The sequence below is a fragment of the Ovis aries genome, chromosome 5, assembly GCF_016772045.2.
Source record: "Ovis aries strain OAR_USU_Benz2616 breed Rambouillet chromosome 5, ARS-UI_Ramb_v3.0, whole genome shotgun sequence".
Lineage (NCBI taxonomy): Eukaryota > Metazoa > Chordata > Mammalia > Artiodactyla > Bovidae > Ovis > Ovis aries.
In genome coordinates this window covers 1,529,503-1,551,452 of record NC_056058.1, presented here as the reverse complement: position 1 = coordinate 1,551,452, position 21,950 = coordinate 1,529,503, and the positions used below count along the sequence as shown (strand labels likewise).

At 42.4% G+C, this 21,950-nt stretch overlaps 1 protein-coding gene, 1 long non-coding RNA gene and 1 other non-coding gene across 3 annotated transcripts in view; 2 read left to right on the top strand and 1 right to left on the bottom strand.

The window, feature by feature from the left end:
* The first annotated feature begins 8,287 nt into the window (after nucleotides 1-8,287).
* RUFY1 (RUN and FYVE domain containing 1) overlaps nucleotides 8,288-21,950 on the top strand; it is a 66,023-nt gene continuing 52,360 nt past the window's right edge. The window contains exon 1 of the mRNA XM_015095732.3: nucleotides 8,288-8,573. Within this exon, the coding sequence (XP_014951218.2) occupies nucleotides 8,300-8,573 (274 nt within the window). The 5' untranslated portion in view covers nucleotides 8,288-8,299. The remainder of the gene's footprint in view (nucleotides 8,574-21,950) is intronic.
* LOC132659792 (uncharacterized) lies at nucleotides 14,405-21,948 on the bottom strand. The gene is made up of 2 exons (XR_009600597.1): nucleotides 21,847-21,948; nucleotides 14,405-20,750 (listed from the first exon to the last, which is right to left on the bottom strand). It is a non-coding gene; the product is annotated as an uncharacterized LOC132659792 (long non-coding RNA).
* LOC114115093 (small nucleolar RNA SNORA11) lies at nucleotides 19,998-20,128 on the top strand. The gene has a single exon (XR_003589591.1). It is a non-coding gene; the product is annotated as a small nucleolar RNA SNORA11 (small nucleolar RNA).

Below are 21,950 nucleotides of genomic sequence, written 5' to 3'. Positions count from 1 at the left end.
GTGAGACCTGCTGACATTTTATGATCCTTTCTTTCTGATAACCAAAAAGCTTATTTTTTCCAAGTGTGTTTTTTCTTAAACCAGGCACCACCCTCCAAATAAAGTTGCATTCCTATAGGGTGAGGGTGTAGTGAGTTACAATCAAGAAAGGAATTTATTTAACCCAAGGTTAACATGATTAGTCTTAAAGGTTAATACTTATTTCTCTATATGTTAGTTATATTCATTATAAGGGTAGGGAACATGGAGATTTAGCAGCAAACATCAGCCCAACAAATGAAAATCCTTTCACCAATGTTCCCCTTAAGATCTATTTGGTCTTAAGATAGTGATAAAGTTACATTTTTACATAACAAGGACACAGTGATTTATAACAAAGTACTGTGATCTATTACAAAGGAGAAAATCCATTAACTCAAAAAGTCTAGTATTGCTAACCTTAAAAACTACTATATTTCCTTTTCTATAGTCCAAATACATTGATTAATATATTCCCAGGTGCCTAAGGATATGGCGGCCTGGTGGCAATCATTGGCTCAACAATGAGAAAAGCCCTATGCTAATTAAGACTCTCAACATACTCCAAAACTCTCTGTGCTGTTTATGGTTGAGAGGTAGTAAACAATCATGTGGATAGTGGCAGGAGTATGGATAATCCTGTCACACAAGCTAGTCTGTCAGCAGAGAGGTTTGACCTGAAACATCCTTGTCCCACCCAGAGCAGGGAATTAGCAGCAATTATTGACACAACAAATGAAGAACCCTTCACCAATATAATTCCTAACCAACCCATTATACTAATAATTTCCAACTCCCCAAAAGATTTTGCCTTTAGTAAGTCTAAAACATCTCGTGCCTCTCAGGTTGGGAGGCTGTAAACAATCACATGTGGCCGGACAAACCTATACAGGTGGGCTAGATAAACTTCAGAGGAGTCTGTAAGCTGAAACACTCTTGTCACGCCAGGGAATTTTTATTGCCTTGGAGCTGCACGTTTACTCCTTCTCCGAGAGAAACGGTTATGGGGAGAGCCCCCCGTAAAGTCAGAGGTGTAGGTGAGTGCATAAAACAGACTCTGGTTTTGGGGTTAGATGCTCGGGAACAGGGGGTTTCCTGAGGCTTGATCACGCCTTTGCGTATGCCAAGCCTCCTTCCTCATGACCTTTGCCATGGGCGGAGTTCCTCACGCTGGCCCCCGGCATTAGATTATCATCTAAATTTCACTATTTGTACCTAAAATAGTCAGACATATCCTCTTCACCAAAACACCCTTAGCAAGTTTTATCCAAAGTTGATCTCATATACAGTAAAAATTGAAAGAACCTGGAATTGCCATGTTTCTTTTGGGGCTTCCCTTGTGGCTCAGCTGGTAATGAATCCACCTGCAATGTGGGAGACATGGGTTTGATCCCTAGGTTGTGAAGATCACCTGGAGAAGGGAAAGGCCACCCACTTCAGTATTCTGGCCTGGAGAATTCCATGGACTATATGGAACAGGGTTGCAAAGAGTCGGACACGACTAGATGACTTTCACTTTCACTTTGCTAGGACCATTAAGATAAATTTATGCAAACTCAATTGCCCACCTATCAAAAATACAGATTTTATAATGTTCCACTTGATATTCTGAAATGAAACATATATAATAAACCTATGAACACTCAAAATTACAAAAAAATTAATACAATGTCATAAGCATAATATAAAAGAGAAATAAACCTACAATATGAATTTCATATTTCAAAGGAGGTCACCTCAAGCCAAACTACAGGGAGGGGACACAGCCCCACCGATCAACAGAAAGTTGGATTAAAGATTTACTGTGCCTGGCCCCACCCATGAGAGCAAGACTCAGATTCTCCCACAGCCAGTCCCTCCCATCATGAAGCTTCCACAAACCTCCCATCTTCATCCATCAGAGGGAAGACAGAACAGAAACCACAAAAACTAACCAAACTGACCACTTGGATCATAGCCTTGTCTAACTCAATGAGACTATGAGCCATGCTGTGTAGGGCCACCCAGGATGGACAGGTCATGGTGGAGAGTTTTGACAAAATGTGCAGAAGGGAATGGCAAATCACTTCATTATTCTTGCCCTGACAGCCCCATGAGCAGTATGAAAAGGCAAAAGGATATGGCACTGAAAGATGAGCTTCCCAGCTCAGTAGATGCTCAATATGCTTCTGGAGGAGACCAAAGAAATAGCTCCAGAAAGAATAAAGAGGCTAAGTCAAAGCAAAAATAATGCCCAGTTGCGGATGTAGCTGGTGATAGAAGTAAAGTCTGATGCTGCAAAGAACAGTACTGCATAGGAACCTGGAATATTAGGTCAATGAATCAAGATAAATTGGAAGTGGTCAAACAGGAGATGGCAAGAGTGAACATTAACATCTTAGAAATCAGTGAACTAAAATGGACCAGAATGGGTGAATTTAATTCAGATGACCATTATATCTATTACTGTGGGCAAGAATCCCTTAGAAGAAATGGAATGTGAAAGTCACTCAGTCGTGTTTGACTCTTTGCAACCCCATGGACTATACAATCCATAGAATTCTCTAGGCCAGAATACTGAAGTGGGTAGCCTTTCCCTTCTCCAGGGGATCTTCCCAACCCAGGGATCGAACCCAGGTCTCCCGCATTGCAGGCAGATTCTTTACCAGATGAGCCACAAGGGAAGCCCAAGAATACTGGAGTGGGTAGCCTATCCCTTCTCCAGCGGATCTTCCCAACCCGGCAATCAAACTGGGTCTCCTGCATTGCAGGTGGATTCTTTACCATCTGCGCTATCAGGGAAGCCACAGAAGAAATGGAGTGGCCCTTATAGTCAACAAAAGAGTCTGAATTGTAATCTCAAAAATGACAGAATGATCTCTGTTTGTTTTGAAGGCAAACCATTCAATATCACAGTAATCCAAGTTGATGCCCCAACCACTAATGCCGAAGAAACTGAAGTTGAATGGTTCTATGAAGACCTACAAGACCTTCTAGAACTAACACCAAAAAAAGGTGTCCTTTTCATTATAGGGGACTGGAATGCAAAAGCAGAAAGTCAAGAGATACCTGGAGTAAAACTGGCCTTTGAGTACAAAATGACGCAGGGCAAAGGCTAACAGAGTTTTGCCAAGAGAACTCACTGGTCACAGCAAACACCCTCTTCCAACAACACAAGAGACAACTCTACATATGGACAGCACCAGGGGGTCAAAAACGAAATCAGATTGATTATATTCTTTGCAGCCTAAGATGGAGAATCTTTATACAGTCAGCAAAAACAAGACTGGGAGCTGACTGTGGCTCAGATTATGAACTCCTTATGCCAAATTCAGACTTAAACTGAAGAAAGTAGGGAAAACCACTAGACCATTCAGTTGCGACCTAAATCAAATCCCTTGCAATTATACAGTGGAAGTGACAAACAGGATCAAGGAACTAGATCTGACAGAAAGAGTGCCTGAAGAACTATGGATGAAAGCTCATGACAGTGTACAGGAGGCAGTGATCAAAACCACCCCCAAGAAAAAGAAATGAAAAAAGGCAAAATGGTTGTCAGAGAAGGCTTTGGAAATAGGTGAGAAAAGAAGAGAAGTGAAAGGCAAAAGAGAAAAGGAAAGATATACCCATCTGAATGCAGAGTTCCAAAGAACAGCAAGGAGAGATAAGAAAGCCTTCCTAAGTGATCAATGCAAAGAAATAGAGGAAAACAATAGAAGGGGAAACACTAGAAATCTCTTCAAGATAATAAGAGACACCAAGGGAACATTTCATGCAAAGATGAGCACAATAAAGGATGTAAATGGTATGGACCTAACAGAAGCAGAAGATATTAAGAAGAGGTGGCAAGAATACACAAAAGAAATGTACAAAAAAGATCTTCATGACCCAGATAATCACGATGATGTGATCACTCACCCAGAGCCAAACATCCTGGAGTGCAAAGTCAAGTGGGCCTTAGGAAGCATCACTACGAACAAAGCTAGTGGAGGTGGTGGAATTCCAGTTGAGCTAGTTCAAATCCTAAAAGATGATGCTGTGAAATTGCTGGATTCAATATGCCAGCAAATCTGGAAAACTCAGCAGTGGCTGCAGGACTGGAAAAGGTCAGTTTTCATTCCAATCTCAAAGAAAGGCAATGCCAAAGAATGTTCAAACTACTGTACAATTGCACTCATCACACATGCTAGTAAAATAACACTCAAAATTCTCCAAGCAAGGCTTCAAAAGTACATGAACTAAGCACTTCCAGATGTTCAAGCTGGATTTAGAAAAGGCAGAGGAACCAGAGATCAAATTGCCAAAATCCGTTGGATCATAGAAAAAACCTCTGACTGTATGGATCACAACAAACTGTGGAAATTTATAGAGAGATGGGAATACCAGACCAGCTTACCCAACACCTGTGAAACCTGTATGTAGGTCAAGAAGCAACAGTTAGAACTGAACATGGACAATGAACTGGTTTCAAATTGGGAAAGGAGTACATTAAGGCTGTTTACTGTCACCCTGCTTAGTTAACTCATATGTAGAGTACATCATGCAAAATGTCAGGTGGATAAAGCACAAGCTGGAATCTAGATTGCCAGGAGAAATATCAATAACCTCAGATATGCAGATGACACCACCCTTATGGCAGAAAGTGAAGAAAAACTAAAGAGCCTCTTGATGAAAGTGAAAGAGGACAGTAAAAAAATTAGCTTAAAGCTCAACATTCAGAAAACAAAGATCATGGCATCCGGTCCCATCACTTCATGGCAAATAGATGGAGAAACAGTGGAAGACTTTATTTTGAGGGGTCCCAAAATCACTGCAGATGGTGACTGCAGCCAAGAAATTAAAAGACACTTACTCCTTGGAAGGAAAGCTATGACCAACCTAGCTGCTAAGTCACTTCAGTCATGTCCGACTCTGTGCGACCCCATAGACGGCAGCCCACCAGGCTCCCCCGTCCCTGGGATTCTCCAGGCAAGAACACTGGAGTGGGTTGCCATTTCCTTCTCCAATGCATGAACGTGAAAAGTGAAAGTGAAGTCGCTCAGTCGTGTCCAACCCTCAGCGATCCCATGGACTGCAGCCTACCAGGCTCCTCCGTCCATGGGATTTTCCAGGCAAGAGTACTGGAGTGGGTTGCCATTGCCTTCTCCATGACCAACCTAGACAGCATGTTAAAAAGCAGAGACATTACTTTGCCAACAAAGGTCCATCTAGTCAAGGCTATGGTTTTTCCACTAGTCCTGTGAGCACTGAAGAATTGATGCTTTTGAATTGTGGTGTTGGAGAAGACTCTTGAGAGTCCCTTGGACTGCAAGGAGATCCAATCAGTCATCCTAAAGGAAATCAGTCCTGAATGTTCATTGGAAGGACTGATGTTGACGCTGAAACTCCAATACTTTGGCCACCTGATGTGAAGAACTGACTCATTTGAAAAGACCTTAATGCTGGGAAAGATTGAAAGCAAGAGGAGAAGGGGATGACAGAGGATGAGATGGTTGCATGGCATCACCAACTCAATGGACATGAGTTTGAGTAAACTCTAGGAGTGGTGAAATGGACAGGGAGGCTTGGCGTGCTGCAGTCCATGGGTTGCAAAGAGTGGGACACGACTGAGCAACTGAACTAAACTGAACTGAACTGTTGGATCATAGGAAAAGCAATTGAATTCCAGAAGATCATCTAATTCATTGACTACGCTAAAGCCTCTTTTCTGTGTGGATCACAACAAACTGTCAGAAATTCTTAAAGAAATGGGAATACCAGACCCCTTACCTGCCTCTTAAGAAACCTGTATGCAGGTCAAGAAGCAATAGTTAGAACCAGACATGGAACAACGAACTGGTTCAAAATTGGGAACAGAGTATCATGGCTGTGTATGTCACCCTGCTTATTTAACTTCTATGCAGAGTACATCATAAAAAATGCCAGGCTGGACAAAGCTCAAGCTGGAATCAAGACTGATGGGAGAGATATCAATAACCTCAGATATGCAGATGTCACCACCCTACTGGCAGAAAGTGAAGCGGAACTAAATAAAAAGTTGTGGTACATATACCCAATGGAATATTACTCAGCCATAAAGAGGAATGCATTTGAGTCCATTCTAATGAGGTGGATGAACCTAGAACCTATTATACAGAGTGAAGTCAGAAAGAGAAAGATAAATATCGTATTCTAACACATATATATGGAATCTAGAAAAATGGCACTGAAGAACTTATTTACAGGTCAGCAATGGAGATGCAGACATAGAGAATAGACTTACGGACATGGGGAGAGGGGAGGAGAGAGTAAGATGTATGGAAAGTGTAACGTGGAAACTTACATTACCATATGTAAAATAGAGAGCCAAGGGGAATTTGCTGTATGACTCAGGAAACTCAAACAGGGGTTCTGTATAAACCTGGGACTTCTCTGTAGCTCAAATGGTAAAGAATCTGCCTGTGATGCAAGAGGCCAGGGTTTGATCCCTGGGTTGAAAGTTCCTCTGGAGAAGGGACTGGCAATCCACTCCTGTATTCTTGCCTGGAGAATTCTATGGACAGAGAAGCCCGGCAGGCTACAGTCCATGGGGTCACAGAGTCAGATATGACTGAGCGGCTAACACACACACACACACACACACACACACACATCAACCCAGAGGGGTGGAATGGGGAGGGAAATGGGAGGGAGGTTCAAAAGGGAGGGGATATATGTATACCTAAGGCTGTATCATGTTCAGGTTTGACAGACAACAACCTAATTCTGTAAAGCAATTATCCTTCAATTAAAAAAATAAACAAATTTTTTAAAAATTAAAGAGCCTCTTGCCCTGGGTGAAAGAGGAGAGTTGGTTCTTTCTCTTTTTAATCCAAAATGCTGGCCTAAAACTCAACATTCAAAAAACTAAGACCATGGCATCAAGTCCTATCACTTAATGGCAAAGATATGAGGAAAAAGTGGAAACAGTGAGACTTTATTTTCTTGGTCTCCAAAACAACTGCAGATGGTGACTGCAGCCATGAAATTAAAAATGCCTGCTCCTTGAAAGAAGAGCTACTACTAACCTGCTGCTGCTAAGTCGCCTCTGTCGTGTCCGACTCTTTGCGACCCCATAGACAGCAGCCCACCAGGCTCCCCCATCCCTGGGATTCTCCAGGCAAGAACACTGGAGTGGGTTGCCATTTCCTTCTCCAATGCATGAAAGTGAAAGGTAAAAGTGAAGTCGCTTAGTCGCGTCCGACTCCTAGGGACTCCATGGACTGCAGCCCACCAGGCTCTTCCGTCCATGGGATTTTCCAGGCAAGAGTACTGGAGTGAGGTGCCATTGCCTTCTCCAACTACTAACCTAAAAAGCGTATTAAAAAGCGGAGCCATCACTTTGCTGGCAATGGGCCATGTAGTCAAAGCTGTGGTTTTTCCAATAGTCATGTATGGATGTGAGAGTTGGACCATAAAGAAGGCTGAGTGCTGAAGAATTGATGGTTTTGAACTGTGGTGTTGGAGAAGACTTTTGAGAGTCTTTTAGACAGCAAGGTTATCAAACCAGTCAGAACATTCATGGGAAGGACTGATGCTGAAGCACCGATACTTTGGCCACCTGATGGGAACAGCTGACTCATTGGAAAAAGACTCTGATGCTGGGAAAGATTGAAGGGAAAAGAAGGAGACAGAGGATGAGATGGTTAGATGGCATCGAGTGACTCAATGAACAAGAGTTTGAGCAAACTCCAGGAGTCAGTCAGGGACAGGGAAACCTGATGTCCTGCAGTCCCTAGGGTTGCAAAAAGTCAGACACGACTGAGCGACTGAGCAAAAGCAACCGGACCTCCTGCTTCCCATTCCATCTCAGTATGTTCAAAAGAACACTGCCAAGTTGTCAGTTTCCAGTTATTTTTTTTTTTAAGTCCTGCCTTCCTGCCTGAACTGTTCCAGAGTTTCCTTACCCGCTCTTTTAGGGTTTGTTCTGAAAACTACCGCAGAATAATGGCTAAGCAAAGCAAAATATGAAATGAAAATTTAAAAGAGGGAATTCTGTCACAAAGAAAACTACGGCCTCTGGGGCTCTGTTACAGGAGGCACCACGAAAAAGGGAGAAACCCCAAGAGGAACTTCAACGGAAACAAGTCCCCCCAGCTGATGAGAACGTGGACGCGTATTTTATGACTTGCGCCTTCCCGAGCTTTTCTAAACTGAGAGAAACGAGAGTAGAACTGCGAAGAGGAAGAAAACCGGGCGCGAACACGAAAGCGAGCGGCGAGGACGTAACAGCGCCCGCCCGCGCCTCGCCCGCCGCCCGCCGGGGGCACGTGACACGGCCAAAATGGCTGACGGGGGCGACGGCGGCCGGCCGGAGCAGGAGCCGGGGCCGGAGCCGGGGGAAGAGTTTGAGATCGTGGACCGGAGCCAGGTGCCGGGCCCAGGCGAACTGCGGCGGGCGGCGAAGTCGCGGGCGGCGACGGAAGCCTGGTCCGCCCCCATCCTGACCCTGGCGCGGAGGGCCACAGGCACCCTGTCGGCCGGCTGCGGGAGCGCGCTGCGCGCGGCCGCGAGCCTGGGCGGCGCGGACAGCGGCGCGGACGGCGCGACGCGCGCAGGTAGGCTCCAGCCGGGCCCGCGGGTGAGCTTTCCCTCAGACAGGTGGTTGTTTTGCCACGGGTGCCAGGCTGGCAAGACTGTTTAACTGACTCAGCTTGTTAGACAGGTTGTTAACACGCGTAACTACTCGTCAGTTTTCTTTACACCGTGCGTCCGAGTCAAGATAAATACCTGGGCGTGGGTGGCCTGAGATTGGAGCAATTTCACTTCTATGGCGTGCCCCAGACAGCATTCTTATTCTCATTGGTGAACTTCATACTAAAAAATGGACGGATTTAAGTTTAGTCCGTATTTATTTTTAAAAGACTTACTTAGGAAATGAAAATGTACTTTTCTCTGCTGTAAATCTCAAACTTCCATCCCAGCTCACGTCTCCAGTTGTTGATGGCGCATACCGACTCACCGCGGAGTCAGAACACCAGATGGAGTTTAGAGGGTGAGGGTTCTGCTTCAGTTCAGCTCAGTCGCTCAGTCGTGTAGGACTCTTTGCAACCCCATGGACTGCAGCACGCCAAGCCTCCCTGTCCATCACCAACTCCAGAGCCTACTCAAACTAACGTCCATCGTGTTGGTAATGCCATCCAACCATCTCATCCTCTGACGTCCCCTTCTCCTCCCACCTTCGATCTTTCCCAGCATTAGGGTCTTTTCCAATGAGTCGGTTCTTCACATCACACGGCCGAAGTATTGGAGTTTCAGCTTTAGCATCAGTCCTTCGAATAAATTTTCAGGAATAATTCCCTTTAGGATTGAATGGTTTGATCTCCTTACAGTCCAAGCGGACTCCCAAGAGTCTTAAAGACCACAGTTCAAAAGCGTCAGTTCTTCGGCACTCAGCTTTCTTTATAGTCCAACTCTCACATCCATATATGACTACTGGAAAAACCATAGCTTTGACTAGACGGACCTTTGTCAGTAAAGTAATGTCTCTGCTTTTTAATGTGCTGTCTAGGTTGGTCATAGCTTTCCTTCCAAGGAGTAAGCATCTTTTAATTTCTTGGCTGTAGTCACCATCTACAGTGATTTTGGAGCCCATAAAAATAGTCTTTCACTGTTTCCATTGTTTCTCCATCTATTTGCCATGAAGTGATGGGACTGGATGCCATGATCTTAGTTAAGCCAACTTTTTCACTCTCCTCTTTCACTTTCATCAAGAAGCTCTTTAGTTCTTCTTCACTTTCTGCCATAAGGGTGGTGTCATCTGCCTTTCTGAGGCTATTGATATTTCTCCCAGCTGTCTTGATTCCAGCTTGTGCTTCATCCAGCCTGACATTTTGCATGATGTACTCTACATATAAGTTAAATAACCATGGTGACAATATACACCCTTGACATACTCCTTTCCCAATTTGGAACCAGTCTGTTGTTTCATGTCTAGTTCTAACTGTTGCTTCTTGACCTGCATACAGATTTCTCATGAAGAAGGTCAGGATCTGGTGGTACTCCCATCTCTTTTAAGAATTATCCACAGTTTGTTGTGATCCATATAGTCAAAGGCTTTGGCGTAGTCTATAAAGCAGAAGTAGATGTTTTTCTGGAACTCTCTTGTTTTTTCAGTGATCCAACAGATGTTGGCAATTTGACCTCTGGTTCATCTGCCTTTTCTAAATCCAGCTTGAATATCTGGAAGTGGCTTGGTTCAAGTACTGTTGAAGTCTGGCATGGAGAATTTTGAGCGTTACTTTACTAGTGTGTGTGATGAGTGCAATTGTGCAGTAGTTTGAGCATTCTTTGGCATTGCCTTTCTTTGGGATTGGAATGAAAACTCACCTTTTCCAGTCCTGTGGGCACTGCTGAGTTTTCCAGATTTGCTGGCATCTTGAGTGCAGCACTTTCACAGCATCATCTTTAAGGATTTGAAATAGCTCAACTGGAATTCCATCACCTCCACTAGCTTTGTTCATAGTGATGCTTTCTAAGGCCCACTTGACTTTGCACTCCAGGATGTCTGGCTCTAGGTGAATGATCACACCATCATGGTTATCTGGGTCATGAAGATCTTTTTGTATAGTTCTTCTGTGTATTCTTGCCCCCTCTTCTTAATATCTTCCGCTTCTGTTAGATCCGTACCATTTCTGTCCTTTATTGTGTTCATCTTTGCATGTAATGTTCCCTTAGTATCTCTAATTTTCTTGAAGAGATCTCTAGTCTTTCCCATTCTAATTCCAGGCGACCACTACAACCAACAAGCTGTATGATACAGGCAAGTCATCACATTTTCCAGTCTGTAAAATAGGAATTTTGTGATTCACAAAGTTCTTATAGCCTTCAATGATCTCTTATAGTCATCTCTTTTAAGCCTTTGTCATCTAGAATACTTCAGCACATGAGTAAGAATGGAAACATTAAATGATTAACACAGTGTGACTTAGAAAGTCCTGTAAAGCCAAATATTTAGAGCTCTGCCAACCAATACAATAGCCACTACCCACATGTGATGTTTAATGGTTAGAAATTCAGTTCCTCAGTCACAACAGCCACATTTTAAGTGCTCAGTAATCTACATGTAGGTAGAGGCCACTGTGTTGGATTCTGACCTGAGAACATTTCATCATAGTGCTATGGGGCAGAGCTCACTAACGACTGTGAAGTACTCCCTAAGAAGTATTATAGTGTGCCTGTGAGGTTTCTTGATTCCATCCTATCCAATGTCTATTTGATGTAGAAAGCACAGATAGTGAATTGTGATAGTTTCAATGGCCAAGAAAGATTGAGAAAGCTTAAAATCTCACTTGTTTTGAGATGGGAAACTGTATCTCTCTGGCAATGGAAAGTAGGACTAGAAGGTAATGAAGGAACCTATTTAAGTCAGGAATCTGGTTCCCACTAAATTGCCATCTTTACACGTTTTGACTGTATGCCCACCCACTGGTGTTCAGTCCAGGGAGTCAAGGCCCAAGGTCTTCTTAGAGGCTTGTCAGTAAGCAAATAATGTTAGCTGTTTGGCGAGGAAATGTGCCAGTGCCTAGAACTGTGCCTAGCACAGAATAATATTTGTTGAACAAATATTTGAAAAATACTTTTCTATTTATAGTAATGCTATAAATAATAAGCAGCACTTATATAGTGCTTCCTAGGTGACAGATATTAGTCTTAAATCTGTACATATATTAGTTCATTTCATCTTGACAGTAATCTTAGGTGATAGCTGAACTGGCTTCATGATGTTCATGAAGTGCAGGCTTTAATCAGTATGATTGCACAGGGCCAGGCCCTCGGAAGTACCCACGATAGAAACTCTTATCTTTAAATTTGTGTTAAGTGAAGTCTGATGGGACAAAGGAACAGGTGTGGGGCCTTGGAGCTGGGCTCCTGTGTGGTCCCATCTCCCACTGTCTCCGTGGGACAGGTTCTCTGCCACTCTGGTCCACTTGAACTTCCCTCGGGCTTCTCCCTACCTGTCTGTGACATACTGGGTGACCATGCTGCCCCAGGGAGGGTTGATGTCATGCCGTTTGACTCTCAGGGCGGGGCCAGGTGTTCACCGGCCTGCCTCAGGCTGCCAGCACCGCAGCACATTAGACAGGAACTGGGCAGGGACTTCTCACCCGCCCAACCGTATGGGGACTGCATCCCTGCAGGAAATTGCAGTCCCTTAGGGCCATGGGAGAAGGCCATGAGACCACCACTACACAAAGTAATATGCCTCCTTCCAAAGTGAAGTACAGTGCATTTTTCATTGGAGAAGGCAATGGCACCCCACTCTTGCCTGGAGAATGCCATGGACGGAGGAGCCTGGTGGGCTGCAGTCCATGGGGTCACGAAGAGTCGGACACGACTAAGCGACTTCCCTTTCACTTTTCACGTTCACGCACTGGAGAAGGAAATAGCAACCCACTCCAGTGTTCTTGCCTGGAGAATCCCAGGGACGGGGGAGCCTGGTGGGCTGCTGTTTATGGGGTCACACAGAGTCGGACATGACTGACACGACTTAGCAGCAGCAGCAGGGCCATGGGAAGGGGTGGTGGACTTGGTGCCTCCACTCCTGTAGCCTGCCCCATGTGATAGATACCATTATTATTCCTTGTTTATAAAGAGGGAGGCTGAATTAAAAATTAAATTGGCCAAGTTACTCAGAAATGGCAGAGCCAGAACTTGAACCAAGACAAGCTACCTCTCAAGCCAGTGCTTAGTTACATCACCTCAATGCCTTGATGTTTTTAAATAATGTTGTAATATGCTATAATATACATATGGATTTCTTAGTCAATTAAGTAAACAGCTGCCACTGAAATCTGGCAAAAGTCGTGAGCATGACTTACTGAGGGCGAAAGGGTGGGGAACAGCTGGCGTGAGCTATGTGACCGGTTTCCCAATGGTAAGCCAGATTTGAAGTCATCAGATAGAGCAGGAGTGGGAATGGGGAAAAGGAACTGAACCTCAGGTAACATGCTCTGCAGAGGCCTCAGAAAAGCAGGTCAGAAGATAGTGGTCACCACTCCAGCCAGGGCTGGCTCATTTCTTTTCCTTTGATCTGCTTATCTGCTTACAAAAGCAGTGAGGTCAGAGAGAGTTCAGAGGGAGCGGTGAAGGAGCAGAGACTGCATATGAGCAGCGCTCTTGCCAGATAGCTTTTGTGGTGATCCAGGTTTAAGGAAGATGCTGTGGAATGTCATGAAACCACTTGTATTAAAATGTTAACCCACATGGCTCTGGTAGCACAGCTTGCCACAATGATTGCATTCTCTGTAGTTGTTTGGTTTGGGGGTATTCTTTTTCTAAAGGATGAGTAACAAAACTCACGGAAGAAGTCACTCTTTAATTTTAAAAGTATTTAGATATATATTTGCCATTAGGTAAGTGGGATTATATTATGCCTTTCTTTGTTGTCTTCCAGTGGCAAATTTTATTTTCCATGTGTGAGAGCTCCACTGCACAAAGTAATATGCCTCCTTCTAAAATGAAGTACAGCGCCTTTTTCATTGCATATTGCTGAACTCCTTAACTTACCATTGAGGTGATAAGTGAAAATTCTGGAAAATTATGAAAGTGTAAAATGGTTTTCTTGTCAGTACAGCGTAACACCATACTGTATTATAAGATCTTTTGAGACACCAAAGGGCTAATCAAAACTAAAACTCAAATTTATAAAGACTCTAGTTACTTCTCTTTAATTCAGAACCTAATAAAAAATTCTGTAGAGCCCACTCTCCTGAATATGTATTCTCTATACCAAGGTTACAACACACTGGCATCCCTCTAAGATGTTTGTGCTGGTAGCTGCATTTTTTTTTCCATCCTGCACAGTGTAAAAGCATTTAGGTTTTTTTTTTAGCCAATTACCAGGTTTTCTATTAAAAATCCAGATCTCAGTTTCTTCTAATTCCCATCTGACATACATGATCAGTTAGCATTCCTCTAGCAAGGTGTCTTTATGTCTTCTCCAGCTTTTCCTCTCACTGGGTCACTCTTCTATGTTACAGGCTCAGCCCCTCTGTAACAGTCAAGGTCGAGATCCCTGATCAGACCATTTACTTGGCAATTCAATAAGTGTAGAATTTTATGATATTCTGTGTGCTGTGTTGAACTATTATTAATGAAGCTTAGAGATGCAAATAGCTTAGCCAAGGTCACAAAGCTAGTAATATGGAGAAATAAAACAACTTAAAGTTCCTTCCAATCAAATTTTCCATGACTCTAAATTGCGCTCGAATGGGAATTGGTGACTAAACTAACTGGGGAATGGATGAGATGGCTGCAAAACACTACTGTGTTCCCAAGAATGACTGTAGGAGCCACTTCCTGAAACACTAGTCTTCACATATTTTGTTCACATGACCCCCTTAAAAAAACTTCAACTTTTAAAGGTGATACATAAAATTCATCATAATTTTCAATAAATGTTTTGGTTTATTATAAAAATTGACTTTTTAAAATAAAACCACTGTTTCATTATTTTAAGTGTATCAAGTGATCAATACCTTAACAACTTGATAACTCTGCCATCTATCTTGTTAATGAATAATAAAATTATTTAATATTTGTAAATTTTGCACTTTTCCCGTTTATTCCCTGAATTTCCAATCTACTTAATGTATGTTTTAAATTTTTTTATTGGTCATCCTATCATACATCTCAGAAAAAATTTGTAATATAATAAACTTTTCTTGTGACTTTAGCTCTGTGTGTATAAAAAATTTTTTTCTTCTATAATGAATTACCATTAAAATTATTAGTAATCCTAAGTTGATTCAGTTCAGTTCAGTCGCTCAGTCGTGTCCGACTCTTTGCGACCCCATGAATCACAGCACGCCAGGCCTCCCTGTCCATCACCAACTCCCGGAGTTCACTCAGACTCACATCCATCGAGTCAGTGATGCCATCCAGCCATCTCATCCTCTGTCGTCCCTTCTCCTCCTGCCCCCAATCCCTCCCAGCATCAGAGTCTTTTCCAATGAGTCAACACTTCGCATGAGGTGGCCAAAGTACTGAAGTTTCAGCTTTAGTATCATTCCTTCCAAAGAAATTCCAGGGCTGATCTCCTTCAGAATGGACTGGTTGGAACTCCTTGCAGTCCAAGGGACTCTCAAGAGTCTTCTCCAACACCACAGTTCAAAAGCATCAATTCTGTGGTGCTCAGCCTTCTTCACAGTCCAACTCTCATGTCCATACATGACTACTGGAAAGGGATACAAATATAATTTTATAAGTAATTATACATAATTTTTTCTTGGAATTACTTCTCTTAATGAACTGAATGGTGTGTTTTTTAATTTAAAAAAATGCAGATGAATATACATGATTTACTGATGTAAATGTGATGGAACTCAGCATCAATTTTATTTTTGTTTTTTTAATAGATGTGATCCTTGAGAACTCTAACTCATATAAATAAAAAACAGGACTGAACAGGTTGGTTTGTTTTCCCCCATTGGTAAATTCTACCAAACATTTTAAAATTTTTTATTTAAGTACAGTTGATTTACAATCTTGTGTTAATTTCTCCTGTATAATAAAGTAACTCAGATATGAAATGGACAGCTTTGTTATAGTAATGTTATTCAGGTCTTTGAACTCCTTCTAAACTATATGCCCCAAATCGCATTGATCTAAAAACATTTTTTTGATCAAAAAAATTTTTGTTCAGATTTTCATTTTGTTCGAATAAAAATCACCTTTCTTGCAAACATTAAAGATATTTCTCTTTCCGGGAAGTTCTCCAAAAAAGGCTTTACCAAGACCTATCAAATTAAAATTATGCCTTATAATTCTTTCACTTTGTTTAACCTAGACACTCAAAATGGTTGGAGACATCTAAACATTGCTTATATCATTACATCTTGCCAATACATTGTGTTTTGACAAAAAGACTTTAGGAAATTCCCTGGTGGTCCAGCAGTTCGGACTGAGCACTTCCACCACAGGGCACACGTGTCTGATCCCTGATCAGGGAACTAGGGTTTCATATGCCAAGATGTGGCCAGAATTAATAAAAAAGAGTTAGTGTACATGTTCTTCAAGGGCTGCAGCTTGGCTTATTTAATTTAGAGAACATGTCCATCAAGTTAATAGCACATCCAAGGAATAAGTATTGAGACAAACCAAAAACAATTACATATATTTTTACTTGTAGATAAATTTTTTAAAAAACTTTCTAAATTCAGGATACCCAGCAGATGGGTAGAAACCACTCCTCTCCCCCAAGATCAAGTTTCTTTAAGTTCAGCAAATGAAAGACTGGAATAGTTTTTAGTGATTTGATTAATCATCAAAGGAAGCTTCACCCCTATCTGGTATGTGGTACTTTCCGCACCTCAGGTCAGCGCCTCAGGAGGAAGATATGGGACAAGGAGTGAACTGTGATTCTTCCGTAGAGTGGGTAAAGAAAGAGTGCCTGTGAAACCTGAGGATCTAAAAATCAATTTCCTCAAAATATCTGGACCTGCCTAGCCCTCTGCAGGACTTCCTGCATATTTATTCCCATTCGAAGACCACTAGACTTCGTTTATACCCTAGGGATTGGTATCTTCTTTAAGGATCAGTTAGTTCAGATGCTCAGTTGAGTCTGACTGTGCAACGCCATGGACTGCAGCACAGCAGGCTTCCCTGTCCATCACCAGCTCCCGGAGCTTGCTCAAACTCATGTCCATTGAGTTGGTGATGCCATCCAACCATCTCATCCTCTGTCGTCCCGTCCTCCTCCTGCCTTCAATCTTTCCTGGTGTCAGGGTTTTTTTTCAATGAGTCAGTTCTTTGAATCAGGTGGCCAAAGTACTGGAGTTTCAGCTTCAACATCAGTCCTTCCAATGAATATTCAGGACTGATTTCCTTTAGGATGGACTGGTTTGATCTCCTTGCAGGCCAAGGGACTCTCAAGAGTCTTCTCCAGCACCACAGTTCAAAAGCATCAATTCTTTGGTGCTCATCTTTCTTTATAGTCCAACTCTTACATCCATACATGACTACATAAAGACCATAGCTTTGACTAGATGAACCTTTGTTGGTAAAGTAGTGTCTCTTCTTTTTAATATGCTGTCTAGGTTGGTCATAGCTCTTCTTCCAAGGAGCAAGTGTTTTTTGTGGCTGCAGTCACCATCTGCAGTGATTCTGGAGCCATGAAAATAAAGTCTCTCACTGTTTCCATTACCTCCCCATCTATTTGCCACAAAGTGATGGGACCAGATGCCATGATCTTAGTTTTTTGAATGTTAAGTTTTAAGCCAGCTTTTTCACGCTCCTCTTTCATCAAGAGGCTCTTTAGTTCTTCTTCACTTTCTGCCATAAAGGTGGTGTCATCTGCATATCTGAGGTTATAGATAATTCTTCTGGAAATCTTGATTCCAGCTTGTGATTCATCCAGCCCAACATTTCACATAACGTACTCTGCATAGAAGTTAAATAAGCACAGTGACAATATACAGGCTTGACTACTCCTTTCCCAATCTGGAACCAGTCTGTTGTTCCATGTCTGGTTCTAACTCACTTCTTGACCTGCATACAGATTTCTCAGGAGGCAGGTCAAGTGGTCTGGTATTCCCATCTCTTCAGGAATTTTCCACAGTTGGTTGTAATCCACACAGTCAAAGGCTTTAGTGCAGTCGATAAAGCAGAAGTAGATGTTTTTCTGGAACTCTCTTGCTTTTACGATTATTCAACAGATGTTGGCAATTTGACCTCTGGTTCCTCTGCCTTTTCTAAATCCACTTGAACATCTGCAAGTGCTTGGTTCATGTACTATCGAAGCCTGGCTTGGAGAATTTTGAGCATTACTTTACTAGCGTGTGAGATGAGTGCAGTAGTGTGAACATTCTTCGGCATTGCCTTTCTTTTGGATTGGAATGAAAACTCACCTTTTCCAGTCCTGTGGCCACTGCTGAGTTTTCCAAATTTGCTAATGTATTGAGTGCCACACTTTCACAACATCATCTTTTAGGATTTGAAATAGTTCAACTGGAATCTCATCACCTCCTCTAGCTTTGTTCGTAGTGACGCTTCCTAAGGCCCACTTGACTTCACACTCCAGGATGTCTGCCTCTAGGTGAGTGATCACACCATCGTGGTTATCTGGGTCATTAAGATCTTTTTCGTGTATTTCTTCTGTGTATTCTTGCCACCACTTCTTAGTATCTTCTGCTTCTGTTAGGTCCATACCATTTCTGTCCTTAATTGTGTCTATCTTTGCATGAAATGTTCCCTTGGTATCTCTTATTATCTTGAAGAGATCTCTAGTCTTTCCCCTTCTATTGTTTTCCTCTATTTCTTTGCATTGATCACTTAGGAAGGCTTTCTTATCTCTCCTTGCTAATCTTTGGAGCTGCATTCAGATGGATATATCATTCCTTTTCTCCTTTGCCTTTCACTTCTCTTCTTTTCTCAGCTATTTGTAAGGCCTCCTCGGACAACCATTTTGCCTTTTTGCATGTTTTTCCTTGGGGACGGTTTTGATCACCTCCTCCTGTACAACAGCATGAACCTCCATCCATAGTTCTTCAGGCACTCTATCAGATCTAATCCCTTGAATCTATTTGTCACTTCTACTGTGTAATCAGGGGCTTCCCAGGTGGCTCAGTGGTAAAGAATCTGCCTGCCAAGCAGGAGACCTGGGTTCGATCCCTGGGTTGTGAAGATCCCCTGGAGAAGGAACCAGCTACCCACTCCAGTATTCTGGCCTGGAGAATTCCATGGACAGTCCATGGGGTCACAAAGAGTCAGACACGACTGAGTGACTTTCACTGTATAATCATAAGGGATTTGATTTAGGTCATACCTGAATGGTCTAGTGGTTTTCCCTACTTTCTTCAGTTTAAGTCTGAATTTGACAATAAGGAGTTTTTTCCTGACTGTATAGAGTTTCTTCATCTTTCACTGCAAATAATATAATCAGTCTGATTTCATTTTTGACCCCCTGGTGATGTCCACATGTAGAGTCGTCTCTTGTGTTGTTGCAAGAGGGTGTTTGCTATGACCTGTGAGTTCTCTTGGCAAAACTCTGTGAGCCTTTGCCCTGCTTCATTTTGTACTCCAAGGCCAAACCTGCCTGTTACTCCAGGTATCTCTTAACTTCCTTCTTTTGCATTCCAGTCCCCTATGATGAAAAGGACATCTTTTTTTGGTGTTACTTCTAGAAGGTCTTGTAGGTCATCATAGAACCGTTCAACTTCAGCTTCTTCAGCATTAGTGGTTGGGGCATCAACTTGGATTACTGTGATATTGAATGGTTTGCCTTGGAAACGAACAGAGATCATTCTGCCTTTTTGAGACTGCACCCAATCACCCATCTCATTAAACTTTTCAAATTTATAAACAATACATAGGAGTCTCTCAATATTTAAAATATACCATCCCCACCCAGATGCTTTACTTAAAATCCGTTTTTCTTTTTTCAAAACCAAGATGAAATATTTAGACCAGTTTTTCTTTCCCAATAGCTGTCTTCTTGGGTTTTGCTGAGAATCTAGAATTTTCAGTCCCAGGCTGTCTTTAAGTTTCATTCATATTTACTTAATACTTGTATTATAAATTCAGTCGTAGTATCATTCTTTTCAATTTAGCTATGCACATATATGCTCTTTTAACTATATATCCATATTAATTATTGCTGATGAAAGAAAGTGGGTAAACAAAGGATTAATATCCACAATACACAGACCCATAAGACAAAAGCAAACAAATCAAGAAAGTTAAAAGATTTAACAGGCAAGTCATAGAAATAATACTAAGAAACAATAAACATGAAAGTCTGCTTAACATATATAATGAACAACTGGTAAACAACCATATACTCCCCGCCCCATCCTCCAATCCAAGGGGCAAACATTTAAAAGACCAAAAGGTGGCATTGGTGCAGAGAGAGGGGTGCACCAACCAGGGCTTATTTTCCTGCTGGAACTAGGTTATAGTTTGAGGGTCTATAATAGTTTTAATTTCCAGAGTGACAGTTTCCAAGGCTTGAGAGGTCACTTGGTAAGAATTTGTCGTGGATTGGGTTGCACGTAGAGCAGAGGGCCTAAATAAATGGCTCATCTGTTTGCAACCCACCAGACAGGAATCTGGGTTTACTGTGACAAGAGGCACAAAAACTTCTAGTGTTTCAATGAACAAATATCCAAACTGTGTCCTTGTTCACTTCCATGTGGCTGCTGGGCAGGACCAGTGGGACAGGGCTCGATATTGGAAGAAGAGCTGCAGTGCTTAGTCAGGGAGCTTGCCACCTAGAGCCGTTCTGATCCATGCATGGGTTGGTCATGAGTGGTCTTAAAAAGGCTTTGAACCTGTCAAGGAGAAAGAAAAAAGAAAAATAGATTCCAACTAAATGCCATTCTGGAAAAGGCAAAACTATGGAGACAATAAAAAGATCAATGGTTGCCTGGAGTTAGCAGGGAGATGCATAGACAGAGTACAGAAGTTTTTATGAGCAGTGAAAATACTTTGAATGACTTTCACATGAGTATTTGAATTTCATTATAATATGATGATGTCATTATAATATAATGATGTTATACTTTTGTCCAAACCCAGAGAAGGTACAATACTACTTACTTAATCAGTGAATATAGAGGATGAGCTGGGACCTTGGTTATCATGTGTCAATGCAGTTCATCCTTATTTTAAAAAAAAAAAGTTCCAGTCTTGATAACAGCTATGCATGTTCATTGGAAGGACTCATGTTGAAGCTGAAACTCCAATACTTTGTCCATCTGATGTGAAGAGCTGACTCATTTGAAAAGACCCTGATGCTGGGAAAGATTGAGGGCAGGAGGAGAAGGGGAGGACAGAGGATGAAATGGTTGAATGGCATCACGGACTGAATGGACATGAGTTTGGGTAAACTCCAGGAGTTGGTGATAGGCAGGGAGGCCTGGTGAAGGAGTCGCAGAGTCGGACACAACTGAGCGACTGAACTGAACTGATGCATGTGCAGCGGCTGCTGCTAAGTTGCTTCAGTCATGTGCGACCCCATAGACGGCAGCCCACGAGGCTCCCCTGTCCCTGGGATTCTCCAGGCAAGAGCACTGGAATGGGTTGCCATTTCCTTCTCCAATGCATGAAAGTGAAAAGTGAAAGTGAACTCGCTCAGTCGTGTCCGACTCGCAGGGACCCCATGGACTGCAGCCCACCAGGCTCCTCCGTCCATGGGATTTTCTAGGCAAGAGTACTGGAGTGGGTTGCTATTGCCTTCTCCAGATGCATGTGAGGGAAGGGAATTTCTGTACCTTCCGGTCAATTTTGTTATAAACTTACAACTATTAAAAAAAATTTCTCTCCCCCCCAAAAAAATTAACTCAGGGTAGACTTTTTAGCAAAATTTTGTTTGACCTTTATACATTTTTACATATTAAATGAGCTTTCCTCTTGGCTCAGTGGTAAAGAATTCGCCTGCCAATGCAAGAGACAGGCCTTGGATCCCTGGGTTGGGAAGATGCCCTGGAGAAGAAAATGGCAGTCCACTCCAGTATTCTCGCCTGGAGAATCCCAGGGACAGGGGAGATGGAGAACTGAAATGTGACCTAACAAAATGAAAAATAATCTAATGAAAGATTGCTGAACTCCAGTGGTTATTAAGTATAAATACAATTAATACAAAGAAACTTCATAGCACATTATATTTTATAATTATTTATAATAGTAATAAAATAAAGATTAAAAAAACCTTGAATGACTGAACTTTTATTAATTGAACCAGTTTATAGTGCTTGCATTTTATTCTGTTTTACCTTACAAAAGAACCGGGAAACTAACAGTCCACTAATCGTGTACGAAAGACGGGCAACGAGAATTTGAGCCCTGTACCAAGGAATGGATGCTTCCCCGAATGCTCCGGGTGGCACTCACAGACAAAACAGCTGGCTCAAGAATCCCTCTGGCTAGTAGACGACCCACCCCAAGCAAGCCCGGAAGCCGCCACCTCCCTCCTGGCAGAGAAGTCAAAATGGCGC